The following is a 20340-nucleotide window of genomic DNA, read 5'->3' on the forward strand; positions in this document are numbered from 1 at the left end:
TGGAAGCCTAAAGATACACCTTAGCTGCATAAGGAGAAAATCGAAAGCTTGAAGCAAGAAGTCCTTCTCGTCTCACCTCACCAAAACACCCAGCCAGATTTACCTGTGGCTTCTGTTTTAATGTCACACCTTTCCTCCAACTCCTTGCTCGGTTGGAATCTCTTTCTTCCTTCGTCTTTAGTTGCTTTTTTCTAGTTTTTTCCTGGAAAATGGAAGAAAGAACTCAGATTACCGGGGGTGGGGGATTCTTATTCCCTGGATGACTCTCTTTGCTGGTCCTCTGCCCACCCATTTCCTACCTGGCTGCTCTTCCCTTGCCTTTGAGCCTTTTTGCCCACCTCCCATCACATTCCTGTATCTTTTTCAATTCTTCCTTCTCACTGGATTTGGAAGGAAAAGGGGTGAGCCTGAAGCAGAGCAGAGAGCAGTCGCTCTGCTTCCCAGTCAAGCTCTCTTCTACCGACCGAAATCTCTTTATCTGAACCCTCATTAAAGATCATTGGCGCTAGAATCAATGAGATATTTTCAATCATTGCACCCAAGTTATGGGACTCCCTCCCTTCTTATCTTAGAGAAGAATCTGCTTTAGAGAGATTCAAGAGTTCCTTAAATGCCTTTTTATATAGGGATGCCAACCTTTCTTTTGCCTGCTAACGCATTCTTATCTATTTCAAATATGAGTTGCCGCACTTGTTTCTCCCCCATCCAATGGTTGTAACCCTTATTGTTCCTTTTCTTTTTAAAAAGTACAATTCTACCCTCTATCCTCCTTTGTCAGGTTTGTCTATGTCTACGTTTGTCTTAGCATTTTAAATAATCTTGTTTCCCCTTTTTAAAAAAATATGTACACCGCTTAGAAATTTCTTATATAAATCTTTATTGATTTTTAAAACTTTGACAATGCAATTCAATTATCTGAACATAAATATTTCACAAAACACATTATTAAACATACAATTTATACTTATAACAAACATTTTCTTCCCCCCTCCTAATCTAATCTAATCCTTAGGTTTGTATACCGCATCATCTCCACGTTCGTAGAGCTCGACGCGGTTTACAGTAGGAGAAATAGGAAGGAACTACAACAGAGGGTTAGAGGTAGAAGTGTGAAGAAAATTTACAGGACTTGGGATGCCAAGATGAAAGAGTTTCCTCCCCAATTTAATACAAAAACCCCCCAAATTATGTAATTATAATATTATAATAAAGTATTTTTATAATCAAAATATCTTTCCCTCCCCCCACCCTCCCCTGGATGTGTAAGGAATTCTACCAGCCTCAAAAAATATAAATAAATAAATACATTACAATTATTATGATGTTACAAATATAGTCAATGGGCTCCACACTCTATTCAATGTCCTGCTAAACCCCAAACACTGCATTCATTTTTTCATTTTTATACGTGGTACAAAAGGTGTAATTTAGTCTGTCATACCTCTTCCAATTATGTGTAATCAATTGGGTAGCTATTCCCGTCATTATCATAAAAAGATGACTTTTATATTTATCCAAAGAAGGCTTGACATGTAACAGCGTACCACAAATTATGGCTTCATACGTTAGGGGAATTGCTGAATCAAGAATACGATTAATTTGTCTCCAAATTATTTTCCAGAAATTAGGTATCAAAGGACTAGCTTTATAGCCCGTTACATTAACGGGTGCTAGAATATATGTGTGTCTGTCTTTATTTCTTTCTCTCTCTGTCTCCTTAGCCGCTTTTTCCTGTCCATTCTCCCTTATTTTAACTCCCTTGTGTCCACCAACACCCCTTCACTGCTCCCCTTATCCAGCAGCAGCCATTTTCCCTTTGTTTTACCTCCCCCCTGTCCAACAGCACCTCTTCCTGCTCCCCCTGTCCAGCAGTAAGCCTCCCTTCATTTTTCCCCCGTGTCCATCATCACCTCTTCCTGCTCCCTCTGTCCAGCAGTAGGCCTCCCTTCATTTCCCCCCGTGTCCATCAGCACCTCTTCCTGCTCCCCCTGTCCAACAATAGGCCTCCATTCCTTTCCCCCCCCGTCCATCAGCACCTCTTCCTGCTCCCCCTGTGCAGCAGTAAGCCTCCCTTCATTTTTCCTCCGTGTCCATCATCACCTCTTCCTGCTCCCTCTGTCCAGCAGTAGGCCTCCCTTCATTTCCCCCCTGTCCATCATCACCTCTTCCTGCTCCCCATGTCCAGCAGTAGGCCTCCCTTCATTTCCCCCCCTCCCCCCGTGTCCATCAGCACCTCTTCCTGCTCCCCCTGTCCAACAATAGGCCTTCATTCCTTTCCCCCCCCTGTCCATCATCACCTCTTCCTGCTCCCTCTGTCCAGCAGTAGGCCTCCTTTCATTTCCCCCCCCTGTCCATCAGCACCTCTTCCTGCTCCCCATGTCCAGCAGTAGGCCTCCCTTCATTCCCCCCCCCCGTGTCCATCAGCACCTCTTCCTGCTCCCCCTGTCCAACAATAGGCCTCCATTCCTTTCCCCCCCGTCCATCAGCACCTCTTCCTGCTCCCCCTGTCCAGCAGTAAGTCTCCCTTCATTTTTCCCCGTGTCCATCATCACCTCTTCCTGCTCCCTCTGTCCAGCAGTAGGCCTCCATTCATTTCCCCCCTGTCCATCAGCACCTCTTCCCGCTCCCCATGTCCAGCAGTAGGCCTCCCTTCATTTCCCCCCCTCCCCCGTGTCCATCAGCACCTCTTCCTGCTCCCCCTGTCCAACAATAGGCCTCCATTCCTTTCCCCCCTGTCCATCATCACCTCTTCCTGCTCCCTCTGTCCAGCAGTAGGCCTCCCTTCATTTCCCCCCCCTTGTCCATCAGCACCTCTTCTTGCTCCCCCTGTCCAGCAGTAGGCCTCCCTTCATTTCCCCCCCCTGTCCATCAGCACCTCTTCCTGTTCCCTCTGTCAAGCAATAAGCCTCCCTTCCTTTTTCCCCCCCCTGTCCATCATCACCTCTTCCTGCTCCCTCTGTCCAGCAATAGGCCTCCCTTCATATCCCCCACCCCTGTCCATCAGCACCCCTTCCTGCTCCCCCTGTCCACGGGAGTTAGTACAGGACTGGTGTCTGCCATTCTCCCCAGAGTCCTTGCGCCCCCCCCTTCCCTTCCCACGGACCTGACTACCTACCCGGCGATTCAAGCAGCGTGTGCAGCAGTCTTCACACGCTGCTTCGGGTCCTTCTACTGCCCTGATTTACTCTGGCACGTCCCTGATGACATCATCAGAGACGCGGCAGAGCAAATCAGGGAAGTAGAAGGGCCCGAAGCAGCGTGTGAAGACTGCTGCACACGCTGCTTGAATCGCCAAGGTAGTCGGGTACGCGGGAAGGGGGATGAGCGGAAAAGGACACGGACTCCTGTGGTCTGTCGCGGAGGGTGGCCAGGCTCCATTTCAGCCGCAGGGAAGGCTCACTGCCCCAGCTCCTTACCCGTCCGCAACCCGGGACAGGCCTCCCGCGCTTTCTCAGCGGCCCAGCTCGCTCGGTTGTTGTTTTTTTTTACTCCGCTTCCTGCATTCGCTGCTCTCAGTCAGTGACGTAATAAGCGCGCATGCGCACTTGTCTTGCCACATCCCGACAGAAAAGGGATCAGGGAACACGCGAGGCAAGTGCGCATGCGCGGCTAGCATTTTATTATTTAAGATGATCCAAAGTTATCATTATGACAATACCAACATCTATTAGACCTGGAGCGATCTAACTTTTGTAAACGAACTGGGGTCCAAAAAATCCTATGCAATAAAAATAAAAATAGCGCTTAGAAATGTCTTATGAGCGTTTGTATCAAATCTTAAATAAACTGTAAACTCCCTCTTCTTGTTTTGCCTGGACCAGGAGGGAAGGGGGTGTACCTGAAGCAGACCTTGGGCGCACCAAAGAACAGACATATAAGGGAGCTGGACAAGACTCTATAGAAGCAGAACCAACAGGTTAAATGAGCTGTGGCTCCCCCATGGAAACCGAGCAGAGCCGGCGGTGCAGTCGTTTTGGCTCCCTCGTGGGAAAGGAGAACCACCACCAGTATGCATGGATTATCTCCAGCCCCCCTAGCTCTCAGAAGAGCTGAAGGACAGGAGCTACAGAAGAAGCCACGCGGCCTTGATTGATGCATGATTTCCTCAAAACAAGTGAAGTGGCTGGTGAGGGATAGGGATTGGGTTACCACATTCCCAGATTTCCCCGGACATGTCCTCGTCATCGTGTGGCATCTGCGCATGTGCGGACGTCCTCCCTGTCCGACAAGAGCAGGCAGCGGGAGCGGAGCTAGGCCAGGAATGGGGGCGGGATTAGGGCGTTACAGTGCAGGGATGGGTGGACCTGGGGGTGGGTCGATGGCTCCGGATTTTCTGATTGGAAAATCTGGCAGCCCTAGTGAGGGACAATGGGCAAGGTTGGAGACAGGCATTAACAATGCCTGTTAGGTCAACTGCTTCTTCTGCTACTTCTTGTGTCAGTTTCCTGGCTCTGATGCTGTCCTCTTGGGTCCTTCTGCCTCTATTCTTATGACCACAGTGGAGAGGGGGGGGGAGGAAGAGTGAGGGTGAGGAATTAGAAGGGGCTGCGCATTGTGTAGGAAAGGAAGGGGAGAATGAGTGAGGAGATCAGAGAGGCTGAAAAGTATTGAATCAGAGGGGGATGGGACGAAGTGGAGAAGGAAGTGAGGAGACGACAGAGTAAGTGAGAAAAGCATGGAGTGCTGCTCCCTTTGTCTTTTCCCTCTCCCCCATGAAAGAAGGTAAAGCAACCTGTGCTTTTGATTTGCAGGATGATCCCTCCCGGAGTCCCCCCCAGGCCTGCTGTGAAAAGTAAGTAGTGGAACTAGTCTTCCTCTATCCACCGTGTCAGAGGAGAACCAGCTGATGCCAGGTCAAAGAGAAGGGCTGTTTTTTAGTAGCCTATGAAGGCAAGGAGGAGAGTTTCTGGAAAAGATATTTTTATAAGAAGGAGGAATTTGTATCTATCAAGAGGGGCTTGCAGGTTGAGAGCTGGGGATGGAGGACCAGGATCATAAATGCAGAGAGGAGGGTGGCCAACATGATGCCAATTCTTAAAAAGGGTTCCAGAAGTGATCTGGAAAATTATAGACTGATGAATTTGACATCAGTGCTGGGCAAAATGGTAGAGATTATTATTAAGAACAAAATGACAGAACGTATACATAAGCATGGATTAATGAGAGAAAGCCAACTTGAATTTAGTCAAGAGAAATCTTGCCTCACCAGTTTACTAAATTTCTTTGAAGGGGGTGAATAAACGTGTGGATAAAGGTGAACCGGTTCATATTGTGTATTTGGATTTCCAAAAGGCATTTGACAAAGTACCTCATAAAAGACTTCTGAGGAAATTAGAAAGTCATGGGATAGGAGGTAATGTCCTTTTATGGAAACTGGTTGAAAGACAGAAAACAGAGAGTGGGTTGAGATGGTCAATATTCTCAATGGAGAAGGGTAAATAGAGGGGTTCCTCAGGGGTCTATGCTGGGACCGCTGCTTTTTAACATATTTATCAATGATCTAGAGCAGTGTTTCACAGCTCGGTCCTGGAGTACCCCTTCCCAGTCAGGTTTTCAACCAAACATAGAAAAACGCACTCCCCTTTCACCCCCCTCCAATCAAAGAAGTAAAACGGACAAAATTATACGATGGCCTCCTAGCCACACAAGCCGCAAAACTAGATAACCAGATCTCCAACCTTCTGATAACCACCCCAAACTATAAGATAGTCAGAAAATAAATAAAAACGATACTGTTCAAGAAATTCCTGAACAGCCCTAACTTCACTTACTCCACCATTCCCCTCTCCCTCCTCCCGACACACTGAAACTACCTAACCTTCTCTGTACAACCTGAGAAATGACAAATGTTCTTCCTTTGTTACCCTCCATTCATAAATATCTACCTACTCTATACCACTTTTTACCTCTTGACAAATGACCTTACTGCTTCAACTCTAGAAATGACAAATGATCTACTCTTCACAACTCTAGAAATGACAATTGTTCTTCCATTGTAAACCCCATTAATAAATCTTTTGTAATCCGCCTTGAACCGCAAGGTAATGGCGGAATAGAAATCTCTAATGTAATGTAATGTAATATCCACAGTGAATATGCACTAACTTGATTTGCATACTCTGCCTAAATTCTATGCAAATTTCTGTCCCCGTCTGGCAATTCTTATGCTCTTATGAGGAAGATAGAGAGAAAGGTCCCCATTTTCTCTACCATCCTCTTCATCCTTATTAGAGAATGACACGGTGACAAAAATTCATCACCGTTCCCCTCCCCGCGGATAACCGCGGGAAACCATCTTCATGTCATTCTTTAAGGAGAGAGGGAAGAATCAGAGTATGAATGGCCACAACCACTGACCCTCAAGCTTTGCTTGAAGAATGCTGGTGTAGAAGGACTGAGGTTGAAATAGACACTAAAAAATGACATGGGATTATTTCCCGTGATTGTCCGCGGGGACGGGAACGGTGATGAATTTTGTCACAGTGTCATTCTCTAATCCTTATCTCAGTGATCATCTATTTTTAGCCCCCACTGGTGCTCCATGAGGATAAGGAGAGGAAGAGGGTATGATAGAGAACGTGTATAACTTTTTTTGGAAGAGTCACAGTAACAGTTTGAAGAGTACCCTGGCCCCGCCCCTTTACACAGATCATATATGCCTCTAGCACCCCCCCTCTCCTCCCAAGTAGAAGTTCAATTTCCTTTTTGTCTACAAACTAAGCACTGCTTATTACAACCAAGGGTTTGATGTTTGCTGTGCCTATCAGGAAGTCTACGACTCCAGTAACTAACTGGTCAATATTTACTTGTGGCAGTCAGCATTTTTTTTAAACACTTTGCAGCTGAATTAAATCCAGCACTGAATACCTGAGCATTTGATAATATTCAGAGGCAGGACCTGGACCAACTACTTGGTTAGCTTAGGACAGCCTTTTTGCTGGCACTATCTGGAACAGGTCGGCGCTGACCATCTAATCAGGATATTCAGCACCCATCTATTGTTCAGATAGAGCTGCTGAATGCGCAAATATTTGTTGAATAAAAAAAATAATAATATCACAGACCATGGCGACTGAATATTGACTGCTATTATTTTACAAAATGTTCCCCTCTGGCACCAATCTCTATGAAACGTTTGTACACACGGCGTACCTCGCAGGCAAGCGCCATCAAATGTGCAGGAGGGCCATTGGAGTCGGAGCTGTCCGAGCCACCGGTGCTGGAAAAGAAAGAGGATCAAAGTAGTCAGCGTTGTCACTCTTCACTTTGGCCAAAGACAGCTGGAGATGCTGCTCAATTTGAAAGGACGCCTCTCAGGCATCTGGCTGCTGTGTAGTAATGCTAATTCACAAACACATTAGCAGGGTTCTAGTCATGAAAGGGAAGGGTAGCTCTCACGTCCAGCTAGATAACGGTCCCTGTCAATCCAAATTCCAAGTGTTCTACAAGGAAGAACATCTTCTGCTGTCACAGCTTGGCAAACACACTTCAGGGCTCTTAGTAGATAACAATAGGCAAAACCAGTGTCATCATCTGTGCAGAAAAGGGCTCTGACCGTTATGGGTTAAACAAAAAGAAACCTGAGGAAGACTTTTGATCTTTTAACGATGTCAGTGTAGTAAATTTATGAAAACAGAACAGTCAATAACCCGAGTTGGCCATGGTATAAACTAACAATCATTAAAGAATATCTAGTCGTAACGATCGTTACCCATTATGCCGTTAACAGCTAATCAAAACTCATACGAAATAATCAGTCTAACCTAAACCGATTTCCTTCTTTCCTGGCACTAATTAAAACGAAGACACCTTAGGCTCAATATGTCCTTAAACAATCTGAAGCTCGGTCTTCTCTCTCTAGGCTCAGCTTACCTAGACTCTAGATCCGAAGCTACATCCATGAGTGAGATCTCTGAATCGTAGGCCAGCTTCTCCAGGCTGATGGTTGCCTGTTCTTTCATCATCTCCTCCAGTTCTCTCAGACAATAGATGTACTAAGAGAAATAATGCATTTCAATGAATCAGTGAGGTCACTGGTAGAAAGCACCATTAATATATGATTTTTTATACAACCCATTGGTATCCAAGTTAGCCACCATACATTGTAATCTTAGCACACAAAATCATGCCAATTAGATGAGGTATGGGCAGGGCCTGATATAAGATTATGATGCCCGCAGGGAAAGGACTGGTGAGGAGCAGTGGCATAGTGAGGGGCACGCGTGGCATTCCTTCCGCCACGCGTGCCCCTTCCCTTCGTCCGAACCTCTTTAACGTTCTCGGCATGAGCAGCAACTCCAACCTACTGCTCACGCCAGCGTCGGCTCTTCCTCTGACGTCACTACGTCACTTCCTAGGTGCGGCTCCAGTAAGTGACACCATAGAAAGAGCCGACGCTGATCCAGGGTCACAAGCAGCAGCGGGGGTTTGAACCACAACCTCAGGGTGCTGAGGCTGGAGCTTTAACCACTGCGCCACACTCTATGTCAAGAAAGTTGCACAAGACATACTCTTGATGCCTCCAGACTTTGCCAATATAAGATGTTACTACAACTCAACCATCCCCCAATAAAGAAGTATTAAAGCAGAATTTGAAAAATGTTGCTTACCTTTGACTGGTCTGGATCACAGTAGTCTAAGAGTGTGTCACAGAAATCATGTCCCAGAGACTCTAGGTCTTTTGTGTTGAAATGGGTACCCTCTCTGCTCCCTACAACAGTAACAACAACTTTTTTCAAAGACTTTTTCACAACAGAACAACAGAAAATGTTTTGGATTGTGAAAGCATACTGCTTGATGGTGGATTTCCAAATTCTGCAGAAAGATGCATGCAGCTGAGGGTAATAGATTGAACCTGAGAAGCAGCAAAATATTTGGCAAGAAAGATGACTTCTTGGCAGGTTGGACTTCTCGGCAGGTTGGACTTCTCTTCTTTTGGACTTTATAAAATTCTCTCAATCAATAGAAACCAGGCAATTCTCAGGAGTTTCTGAAGAAGAGCTTGTTTCCAAAAGCGATCATTTCTATGTAGTTAAAAGTAGGTATGCCACAGACTTTAAAAGATGACATTTAAACTTACCTGTTAATTTCCTTTCCATTAGTTCTACCAGACCAGTCCAGACAACCAAACTAATGTTGATTTCATCCTCTTCAGAGAGGTCTGCGGCAGCCTTCAGCTCTTCAGTACTCTACATCAATGCTAAGACAACTGAAGGCAGCTACAGCATATCATTTGGTTTTGAACTTCCAACACATCATCAGAACCGACCCAGATGCAGTCAAAAGCCACATTCCAGGGTTATTACCTCCCCCCCTCCCAAAATGTCCTATATTTGAGGTACGGACAATCAGACAATCCAGCTACCTTTAGGTTAGAACGAATAACAACATGTTCATTGTTAGTTTTGTGAAACTAACTCTCTGAGAGTTCTTGAGGCTTCTCCTTGAGATCTTGGACTAAAGTGGAGGAGTCACTTACTGGTCAGACCACTGGCCTGACAACCAGGGAAGCCTAGTTCAAATCCCAATTCTGTTTCTTGTGATCTTGGTCAAGCCACTTTACCCTCCATTACCCCACATACAAATGCAGATTATAAGTCCTCCAGAGATAGGGAGATACCAATCTCATCTTCAGCTACTAATCAAAAAAGTGTGAATTAAAGTCCCAAAATAAAGAAAATGAAATGAACAGGGATGTTTAAGTTTCACCTTCCTTACTGTGCAGTGGAGTAATAAGGGAGGGGGGTGGCGGTCCGCCCCGATTGCTGTGTTGGTGGGGGCGCTGGCACGTCTCCTCCTCTCCGCCCCCTCCCCTTCCCCCACACCTCTAGTTCAGTGCCATGAGAAACAACTTCAAATGTGCTCCTCGTGACTGTGTAGGAAGTGATGTCAGAGGGAGAGCCGATGGGGCTGCGGGGAGCACATTGAAGTTCTTGTTGCTCACGGCAGTGAACTAGAGGTACGGGGAGGGGAAGGGGGCACGTGTGGCAGGGGCGATCAGGGAAGGAGTGGGGGGTGGGGGTGGAGACAAGGGCAGGGAGGGGCGCTACTGCCAGGGACGCCTCTCACCCTCGCTATGCCACTGTTACTGTGCATTCTAGACATGATCTACTCATACTAGGTCAGAAGAAGTCAAGGCATCTCTCAGAACTACCGCATCCAATATCAGTGGTTTAGGTCTGCATACATAGAGTCCAGGACTCACCCTGCCCTTCTTCTTAGGAAAAATAGGTGCTAATCTGCCCAAAGACTCCTGCCTAAATAGCCCTCTGAAACCTTCAACTTTTGCTGTAATGAGCTCTAGTAATCATCTTCTTAACTCCTAAGGAATTGATACCTTAAGAGACCATCATAAGACCATATTTATCTGAAATTCAGAAAGAGTTGAGCACCTGGAAACTTGCCAAAGGTGACAATATCCATCCCTGCCCTAGCCTATATTGACTGCTTTCCTGAGCAGAATTATCTCGCACTCCTCATCCTACCTAAACTTCAGGAAATTATTAAAAAACTAGCCTATTCAACCGAATTATAACCTAAGCCCTCTCTCCCTACCCCTGCTCCCCAAGTTCTCTTTCTCTTTCCCTTACCTCTCCGTCCTGCCCACCTTACATTTTTCCCCTCATATTTTATCTGTTCCCCGCACACGCATATTTATTGTGTCTGTATTCGCTGATTGTAACTATTTGATGATTGCCCAGCCCTTCTCTGTTGTAAACCGTATTAGCTGATTCTTTGTTGTATCTATATTCACTGATTGTAACTATTCGCTGAATGGCCAGCCCTTCTTTGTTGTGAAACGCCTCGAACTACTACGGCTTTGGCGGTATATAAGAAATAAAATAATAATAATAATATTGGCAGAAGGAAGATCTGTTCCTGACAGAAGTGGGGGCACTTACCCTAAGAAGGAGGAGAGTACAATTATGGGGATATCGTTATTTAGCCACTGAATATTGGGGCCTAAACGAGTATGTCTGCATTATCTGTTGGACAAAGAGAAATGTTGAAGAGATGAACACTGCACCAGATCCCTATAATGGACCAGGATCTCTGTTTCCACCTGCTGGCAGGAGGATAATAACTAAGTTGTCAAGTCTGGTCTGGTCTGGGGAATAAGCACCTTTTTCTCACCTAGTGTGGAGCCACAGAAACTGGATTCCATGGTGTAGCTGTTGTTGATGCCCATCTTCCACATTACCACTCGCCCTGTTCCTTCTTTGCCTTTCTGTACCTTGAACTTACATCCTGGGAAAGAAAACTGACATAGAACATGGGCTTAGCCTCAGCGTGACAAACCATGTATTAGGGTATTAGGATACTTTGATGTGGCCCCTCTTCTTATGAAAGCTCTGCATAGAAAGATTTTGAAGCCCATGAACATATCTCTCACACAGATGTTACAAGTTTCAAGTTTTTATTAAAATTTGATATAATCGCTTATTTTATTTTACTAAGCGAAAAACCACAATAATAAAAGTCATTAAAACATACAAAAAAAAAAAAGAAAACCCCACCACGTACTATTACAATTTAAGAACTAAATATAAAAGAGGGTAAACAAATCGACATACAAACCAACTAATACAATTTGGTTTTTTAAAGTTCAAAAGAGTAACATGCATGGAAAGTACGATAGGGTAGGGGTTTGAAAGAAGATTTAAAAAAAGAAAAAGGAAGGTGACGAAGGATTGAAAAAGGAGAAATGAGTGGGAAAGGATATAGGGTACAAAAAAAAAAGAAAAATTAAAAAGGCTGAAAGCATCTTTGAATAAGAAACTTTTCAGGTCGCATCCCTGCTCAGAGTTTCAAGTTCCCTCCAATCCTTCCGCAAACACCTGAAAACTTGGCTCTTTTCAAAAATCTAACACCTCCCGCTCTTTGGTTCTTTATCTTCCTAGCTCCTTTCCTATAACCCTTCATTGTAGCTCCTTTTCATCCTAACCCTGTAAACCGTGCCGAGCTCTACGCTTGTGGAGATGGCGCGGTATACAAACCTAAGGTTTAGTTTAGTTTAGTTACTTTTACAGCAGGTCAGATTGGGGGGGTCCTTTTACTAAGGCGCGCTAGTGCATCTTAGCGTGCGCTAAGTGCTAATATGTCCATTATATCCTATGGAGGCGTTAGCATTTAGCGCACGCTAAGACGCACTAGCGTGCCATTGTAACAGGTCCCCTAACTTCCTCTCTTAGGTGTTGTGGCAGAGCATTCCAGAGCTGGGGCGCAATCACTGAAAAAGTGTCTTGTCGTCGAGTCCCTATAAGTTTTCAGAGGGGTTCATGACTTGGTTGTAACTTACAGACAATTTGGTGGATTAGAATCTCCGTGCTCTAGGCGACTGCTTAGCTTGCCTAATGGTAGCGCCAGTGCTGAAAATGGTAATTTAAGTTCAAGAATGCTAGAGAGTATTTTTCAATAGCCCCTTCCCTTCTTTAAAAGCAGACTGAAAACCCACCTTTTTGATAAAGCCTTCAATCCTTAACCCTACTCCTCTGATGTCATAATGCCTCATTCCACCAATAAGAGCCAACCTCATCAGTGATGTCACAATGGCTTGATTGTCCTGTACTCCTCTCTGCCCTCCAACCCAGCCAGCAGATTAACCATTCCCTTAACTGTGTCCATGACATCCTGTTTGTCTGTCTTGGCTGTTTAGATTGTAAGCTCTTTCGAGCAGGGACTGTCCTTTTTGTGACTCTGTACAGTGCTGCGTGCGTCTGGTAGTGCTATAGAAATAATTCATATTAGTAGCTGCTTTTTTTGTTTTCCAAGTGCTATTCAAAACTTGAGCAGATAAATGTGGCTGACCTACAGAAAAAGCAACTTTGCAAACTGCTTCCCATAGGGGAAAAAAAGGGGCATAACTTGTTCTGAAAAGCGGAAGCTTCAATTGAACCCCATAAAGTCAGAGGCAGTTTGGTTTTGCAAGAATGGCCCAATCCCTTCACGTGCCCCTGTTATTCAGAGCGCTTCGGTTCCTTCGAAGGAGGTTGTGATCAGAAGGCGGGATGTTCAGCTCAAGTTTAGTTTGGTTTCATTACAAAAAAATGGGAAACTGCTTTTCGAAATGAACACCAAAGTGCTGTAAAATAAAGGATAAATGCAGACCATATAAAAGATCAATAATAATAATAATCCCAATATAAACGACTGGGTTAGGTCAAAAAAGCCTAGTTCCAAAAAACGGAATCACAAATGAACAGATAGAGGAACCAGTTCAAAAAATACTTTCCACTTTCAACGGTGCTCAGAATCCAAGATGGAATGTAAGAACTCAGAGTGGGGGATTAACCCCTACCAGAACTCTTGTGGTATCTATCATTGCACCATGACTGCTGTGAAAAGTTGTTTTGAAACATTGAATTTTGTGACCATATAAAAGATGCAGCATATTGATTTATTTTAAAGATTTCTCAACGCCTATTCCTAGGCAGCTCTACAAATAGCAACATACGTATAACTTACCATGGGATGGGATTGGGAAAGAGGGAGGTATTGGGGACTGGTGCGAGGGGGGGAGTAGGGGATTAGGGACTTATTCTTTATCTGTCTACTTATAACAGTTCCTTAGCAGGTGTTAACCTACAAGCCTTGTTCCTGTCACTTTGTTGAGTTCTTCTTTGTGCTCTTTGCAATGTTCTTAGCCTGTCTTTGTTTATTGCTGTTTTTGTTTGGAACTGAATAAAGATGATTAAAAATCCCCCAAAAAAACCAACATACAGAAAAACAAAAATTTATACAAACACTTCTCCCTCCGTATTCGCGGTTTCCGTAACTACGGTTTCCTTATTTGCGATTTTTCGGCCGCTGACTCCGCCCCCCCAAAAAATCATCACTTAAGTTTTTTTTCTTTTACTGTACAGTACCGATAAAAAAGTTTATCACTGTACTGTAATTCTGAAAATCGCTGCTTCCATGCTTTCTCCCACAAATTCGCTGCTTCCATGTTTCCCAATGTGCACTGAGAAAAACGCTGCTTCCCAGCATCCATAGAGAGAAAGGCTTCTTCCCAGCATGCATGAAATCGCTGCTTGCTTGCCCGCCCAGAAATCGCGGTTTCAATAGTAAAAATGATGTCATTTTCCCCAAACTGCAAATAACATATAAAAAAGTTATTTGCGTTTCTTTTCATATTCGCGCCTATTGCCAGAACGCATCCACTGCGAATATGGAGGGAGAAGTATAATTTGTTCCATGGATTTACTCCTTCGATGGAAAAAGCCGAAGGTCCTGTGTTCTCATAGCGCACTTTTGAGAAATCCATCAATGACAATCGTATCGCGCACTCAAACCACAGAGTTCTAAGCGGCTGGTCGATTGCCACAGCCTGCGATAAATACCAGGGAATCCCATGGTAAATGACTTATGTTTCATGGACATTTAATAGGGAAGATCAGTGCAGCGATTAATACAATTAGATCATAGTTACAAATACGTAATTACAAATACAAGTAAGTCATTTTTGGCTCGTTTTTATGTCTCAGGGATAGGATTACAAGACGTCCGTATTTACCCGGACATGTCCTCTTTTTAGAGGGCATGTCTGGACGGCTTTTCAAAACCAGGCACTTTGGGTTTTGAAAAGCAGATCGTGGCGGGAGGGACATTACGTTACATTAGTGACTTCTATTCCGTCTGTACCTTGCAGTTCTAGGCGGATTACAACAGAAGAAAACTGGACATTTCCAGGAAAAATTACACACTAGGGGCTGGTTACATAGTTGAGTCTTAGAGGAGAGGTTACAAGAAGGGTAGCGAGCAGAGGAGAAATTACAATAAGAGTAGAAATCAGGAGACAACTGGCCGGATATAGAATTATAACAATTTAGGGGCTGGTTTCGTAGTTGAAACTTTGAGGAGAAAATGCAAGATGAGTATCAATTTGAGGGGGAGTTATTTTGATGGGGGGGGGGGGGGGAAAGGACATGGGGAGAGTTAGGATAGCTGGATGTGTTTTTTGAATAGCCGGGTTTTGATTTCCTTTCGAAATGATTTGTAGTCGCTTGTTGCTGTCGGCAAGTTAGTGATGGAGGGGTCTAGTTTCGCTGCCTGCGTCACTAGTAGGTTGTCATACATCTTCATGCGTCGAGTACCTTTGAGTGGGGGGTTGGAAAATGGGGTCGGAGTTCTCCTTTGTCTTGTTGCAAGGTTCCAGTTTGGGCAATTGTTTAGGTAGGGGGTTCTGAGACGAGCAGGCAGAGAGGGGCCGGACTAGGGGCAAGGCTAGGGCGTGGTGTGGGCGGAATGGGCGGTCCTGGGGGTGGCGGGTCTATGGGTCCAGATTTACTCAGGGGTTGCGTTAGGCAGTTTAGAAATGGGCTTTTACGATTAACCTTTTCAGTTACTTCCAGGTTGGCTCCCTGCCATGATACAGAAATGCTTTTATTAGCTTTCTGAATCTGAGATAGTGCTCACAGGATGGCAGTGCAAGTGGCAGTTGGATATTGGATGGATAAGATATTCCCTGAAGCCCATTCCACACCGCATTGCAATAATCAAGCTTCCTTAAAATCAAAGGCATGCACTAATGTTTGTAAATCCTTTGGCTGAAGCAAATGCTCAGTCACCCGAATTTTGAGCCATGCCCCCCCAAAAAAACCAAGACGTTGTCATTGTAATCTGGGCCTCCGAGTCAGAATGGGGCCCAGAGTGATCACAACCTCCTTAAAAGGAACCGAAGTGCTCAGAATATCAGGGGCACGTGTAGGGACTGCACCCTTCCTACGAAACCAATCTGCCTCCGACTTTACGGGGTTCAGTTTGAACTTATGCTCTTTATCACAGATAAGAATTTAAAGGGTTAAATTCTCTACTCTGCAGGCCCCCTGAAACTAAAAATTGGATATCACGTGTGTAAATAGAACAACTCACTCTGAAACTTTGGATCGATGTGGCCAAGGGAAATAAAAACACATTAAAAAAGAAGAGGAAATAAAGAAGAGCCTCGAGGACCCCCGCAGAGAATTGAACGAACAGAAGAGAGTTTAGAGTTATGAAAAACCCTTAAATGTCTACCAGAAAGATTAAACTGAAGCCATGTTTATGCTTATTAAAAAGCTTATATGCCGTTCTTCGCATTAGCAACAGAGCAATGCACAATTTATAAAATTATTAAAATAAAATTAGAAAGGAACTACAATGAAAACAGAATAGAAAAATAAAGAAAAGCAAAAAAAAAAAGAGACAGTGCAATGTAACTGCCCAAAGCTCCCCCTCTCCCCAAATTCAAGGATCTCACAAAAAAAAAAAAAAAAAAAAAGCCTGGGCAAAGAAATAGCTCTTCGGATGAACCTGAAACCTCAAATCGGAGGCTTCTGTGCACACTTCAGATGGAAGAGAATTCTAGAATGTCGGCACAACAGAGAAGAATGCCGAGTTGCGAGGAGAAGAAATAGTGTCAAATAGTGTGAATGACACAAAAAACCTTAAAGGCTAAATCACAAGTAAGAGAGGATTCTAATAAGAGCTCTGGGAGAGTATAGAAAGGGTCTCAAGCGCTCACGGTTAAAAGCTCGATATGTCTTACAAGCTGATAACCTTAGGGTGAGCTATCATCGATTTTTATTCACTACTCCAATATATGCTCTATATTATCAGAAACCCGCTATAGATAGTTTTATCTCAAAAAATTTTTTTATATATTTTTTTATTATATCTTTAATTTAATTTTAATAACTCTATGAAATTCTATAATTTATAATTCTAAAATAGAACTGTCGGAGTTTATAACTTCCATGTATCGATCTTAGGCTACTTAGCTTAAATAGCAAAAAGTCATGGTGGCATAGATCTTAAGCTACTTAGCTTTAATAGCGAGATATCAGGGTGGCTACGGAAGATCTCCGTTTCGCTCTCATTAATTTGAAGAGAGCTTCATCAGGAAAGAAGCCGACATTCTCATTGCAATACAATAGTTGTCATCCTACCAGACTCAAAACGAGCACTTCCTATCAGTCAGTTTCTCAGGATCCGTCACATTTGTTCTTCTGACTCTTAAGGTAGGCCAGGATATTATGCCAAAGATATTATGCACTGTTTCTTATGTTCGGTGTAAATGGAATGAGTACTGCCTGAGATCGCCCAGCACCAATCCCACAACTTTCCTTCTCCAATGCACCGTCCCCTCTGATACTGCGCCTCTCCCTCGGATACGTCCCGCCTTACCGGAAACAGGAAGTAGTGTGAATGGTCATGCGCTGTCTGAACAATGGAGATTATAGGCAGGTTAATAAGGATAGAGAAAGGGGGAAGAAGGTACCAAGCCTCGAAGCGAAGCAAGATGAGGCATTGGAGATGGCGACTCCAACTGAACGGTCGGAAATCCTTTATTTGTAGTTTAACACAAGCAAAGTTCCAAAAGACAAAGTCTATGAGGGCCTTAACGTAGGCACAGGTAGGCACCCTACCGGCTGATAGATACTTTACGGAAATTCCGCGGCTCCTCTCATCCAGCTCTTCTCCAAGGCATGGTCTACTTCCTGCAGAACCCTCAACAGAATACTTCTAAATCTCCCTTCCACAAAAAAATCTGCAATGCAAACGTGTTTTCCACTCCATGCTCACCTTTCTAGGCGTAAAAACTTGGAATGACCTTACTGAAATGACCAGGACGGAACCTAACCACACCAAATTCCGGAAGAAACTGAAAACTCATCTATTTGACACCTAATCACTTGTATCCTCTTCTCCTCCTGTATCTTCTTGCCCTCCATAGTCCTCCCTACCTTCTTCTATCCCCTTCCTCTGTAATGTCACCAAGAGCTTGTATAAGTATGTGCGACGCACAAATGGAAGAAATAACTAAAAAAAATAAATAAATAGCAGATTGGCTAGAGCTGAAGCACTAATTGAGAAATGTAATTAAAGAAAAGAAGGTTCCTCTACAAGTGGTCCAAAGAAAGGGCAATCTACATATCAGAGATTGGAAAAAATAAAATTATGCTTAGACACAAACATGCTCTCAGTTAATATTAACAAATCAAAACTAATGATTTTCCCTCTCAGTCGGACAGTCCCTACAGGCCCCCATAAAACTTTTATTTAGTCATTTATTTAGTCCGTCCTCCAAAGGAGCCCAGAACGGGTTACAGGAGTACATTCATAGTATGGGTAGGACAAACTTTTAGCGAAACATAGATTCTTCAGCATTTACAGCATGGACAAGGGATTTAAATTAGAAAGTTGCACGGGGACAGAAATCCCACCCATCCCCACCCGTCCCTGCCAGGATCCTCTCCGTCCCCGTCAGGATCCTCTCCGTCCCCACCCATCCCCGCAAGGATCCTCTCCGTCCCCATCCGGATCCTCTCTGTCCCCACCCGACCCCGCCAGGATCCTCTCCGTCCCCACCCATCCCCGCAAGGATCCTCTCCGTCCCCACCCGTCCCCGTTAGGATCCTCTCCGTCCCCACCCGTCCCCGCCAGGATCCTCTCTGTCCCCATCCATCCCCGTCAGGATCCTCTCTGTCCCCATCCGTCCCCGCCAGGATCTTCTCTGTCCCCATCCGTCCCCGTCAGGATCCTCTCCGTCCCCACCCATCCCCGCAAGAAATTACCTCCATCCCTGCGCGTCCCCATAAAAAGCAGCAATTACTTCTGACAGGATCATCAATTCCAGTTTCTTTTGCTGTTTTCCTTGTTGAATCTCTTTGGTGGAACCCTTTTTAGTTTTCTGTTCAGGTAATTAACTTACAACTCCCCCCTCTTTTACTAAGGCTGATGTGTCCATTATATTCTATGGACGAACCCTGCTTCCAAAGCCTTCCATCCCGGTGGGAGTCCCGTTGGCTAGAGGGGGGTCCCCGTGGGAGTCTTGTGGGTTAGGACCTCTAGTTTAGATTATAGCAATGACAGTATAGACATAACAAGCAGACTTAGTGGACATAGGGTGGTTTAAATGGCAGCATTTCCAGTGTGGATATACTAGGAAGTGAAATAGTTTTCTTTGCAGGCCTACAGGCCCCCCCTAAAACTTGAGCGTCTTCCAATTAAAATTGTGCTCATTTTAAGGCTGTTAGGGGTAAGTTTACTTATCACATCCACATTAGCACAGTAATTCAGAAATGTTTCCACTTTCCAAACTACTCGAACCCGCATCTTTGAATACTTTAATTCATTCACTCGTGATCTCCTGTGTCGATTATTGTAATGCCCTTTACAAAGGCATAACAAAAAAAAAAAAAGAAATAAGACGCCTCCAGATAATACAAAATACAGCGATTAAAATCATCTTCAACGCCAAGAAATATGATGATATTTCTCCTCTTCTGTTCAACACACACTGGCTACCTTTCGAACACAGAATCAGTTATAAAATCCTACTCCTTACATTTTAAATTGGCCCGAGTTTATCGACGGACTTCTTATTCCGTATAACCCATCCCAAACTCTTCGCTCTATGTCTCAGAATCTCCTTACTATACCATCAATGAGGCAAATTAACACTATGAGATCTAACGATTTTGCTGTCACAGCACCTACCCTATGGAATTCTATGCCAAATCATCTACGAGCAATGTCTGTATTGGATCGGTTTAAATCGAATCTAAAAACCTTTTTGTTCCAGGATGCGTTTGGGTAAAAACTGCCCTTCTAAGGTCAAAACAATCCTCCTCCGATTTTACCCTCCCTATCATTCTTCCTTTCTCTGTTCTTTTTGCAAATATTGTGGTTCTTGCCCATCTCCTTATGTGTAGTGTATGCCCCTAAGTCAAGTAATTTTTTGTACTAACATTCCCTAGTATTGTCCATCTTTGTTAATTTTATCATTTGTTTTTAGAGTATCTATTCTCTGTATTATTAGCATTTAAAAAAAAAAAATCTTTATTGAATTTCCAAACTACAATTGTGCAAGCAAATAAATCATAAACGTATAATATTACAAGAAAAGCACATTAAATTTAGACATTAATGAGCAATTATTTCCCCCCACATACTTAAAATTCAAGAAAAATAATAATAACAGTTTATATACCGCAATACCATTAAGTTCTAAACGGTTTACAATAGATTAAGCGAGGTACAAATTGATTGAATTTAAGAGGGGGGAAGAGGAGAGTTAATAGGACCGGAAATGCGTTGTTGAGGAGAAAGAGATTAATAGGACAGAGGAGAAAGAAGATGAGAGGGTCAGTTGTCTAGATACTTTAGGAACAGTTGAGTTTAGATGTTTTCTGAATTCCTCATAAGTAGTAGGCGAAAGCAGTTGATCTAGGTCTTTACCCCACAATGCTGCTTGATGTGAAAGAAGGTGTTCATGGTGTTTTTTCAGTTTACAACCTCCAACTGGGGGGGGGGGAAACGAAGTAGGAATGAGAGCTTCTCTTGTGTCTGTTGGCAGAG

The 20340-nt window shown here is 44.0% G+C and overlaps 1 protein-coding gene across 2 annotated transcripts in view; it reads right to left on the reverse strand.

Moving 5' to 3' along the window:
• The window catches only part of AGBL3 (ATP/GTP binding protein like 3), a 144597-nt gene that overhangs the window by 51808 nt on the left and 72449 nt on the right, over positions 1–20340 (reverse strand). For both annotated transcript variants that reach the window (XM_033952429.1, XM_033952430.1), the window contains 5 exons: positions 11134–11260; positions 8610–8710; positions 7873–7994; positions 7153–7219; positions 104–202 (listed from right to left, as the gene is read on the reverse strand). In XM_033952429.1, coding sequence (XP_033808320.1) covers positions 104–202; positions 7153–7219; positions 7873–7994; positions 8610–8710; positions 11134–11260 — 516 coding nt within the window. The remainder of the gene's footprint in view (positions 1–103; positions 203–7152; positions 7220–7872; positions 7995–8609; positions 8711–11133; positions 11261–20340) is intronic.

The sequence above is a fragment of the Geotrypetes seraphini genome, chromosome 7 (assembly GCF_902459505.1).
Source record: "Geotrypetes seraphini chromosome 7, aGeoSer1.1, whole genome shotgun sequence".
NCBI lineage: Eukaryota > Metazoa > Chordata > Amphibia > Gymnophiona > Dermophiidae > Geotrypetes > Geotrypetes seraphini.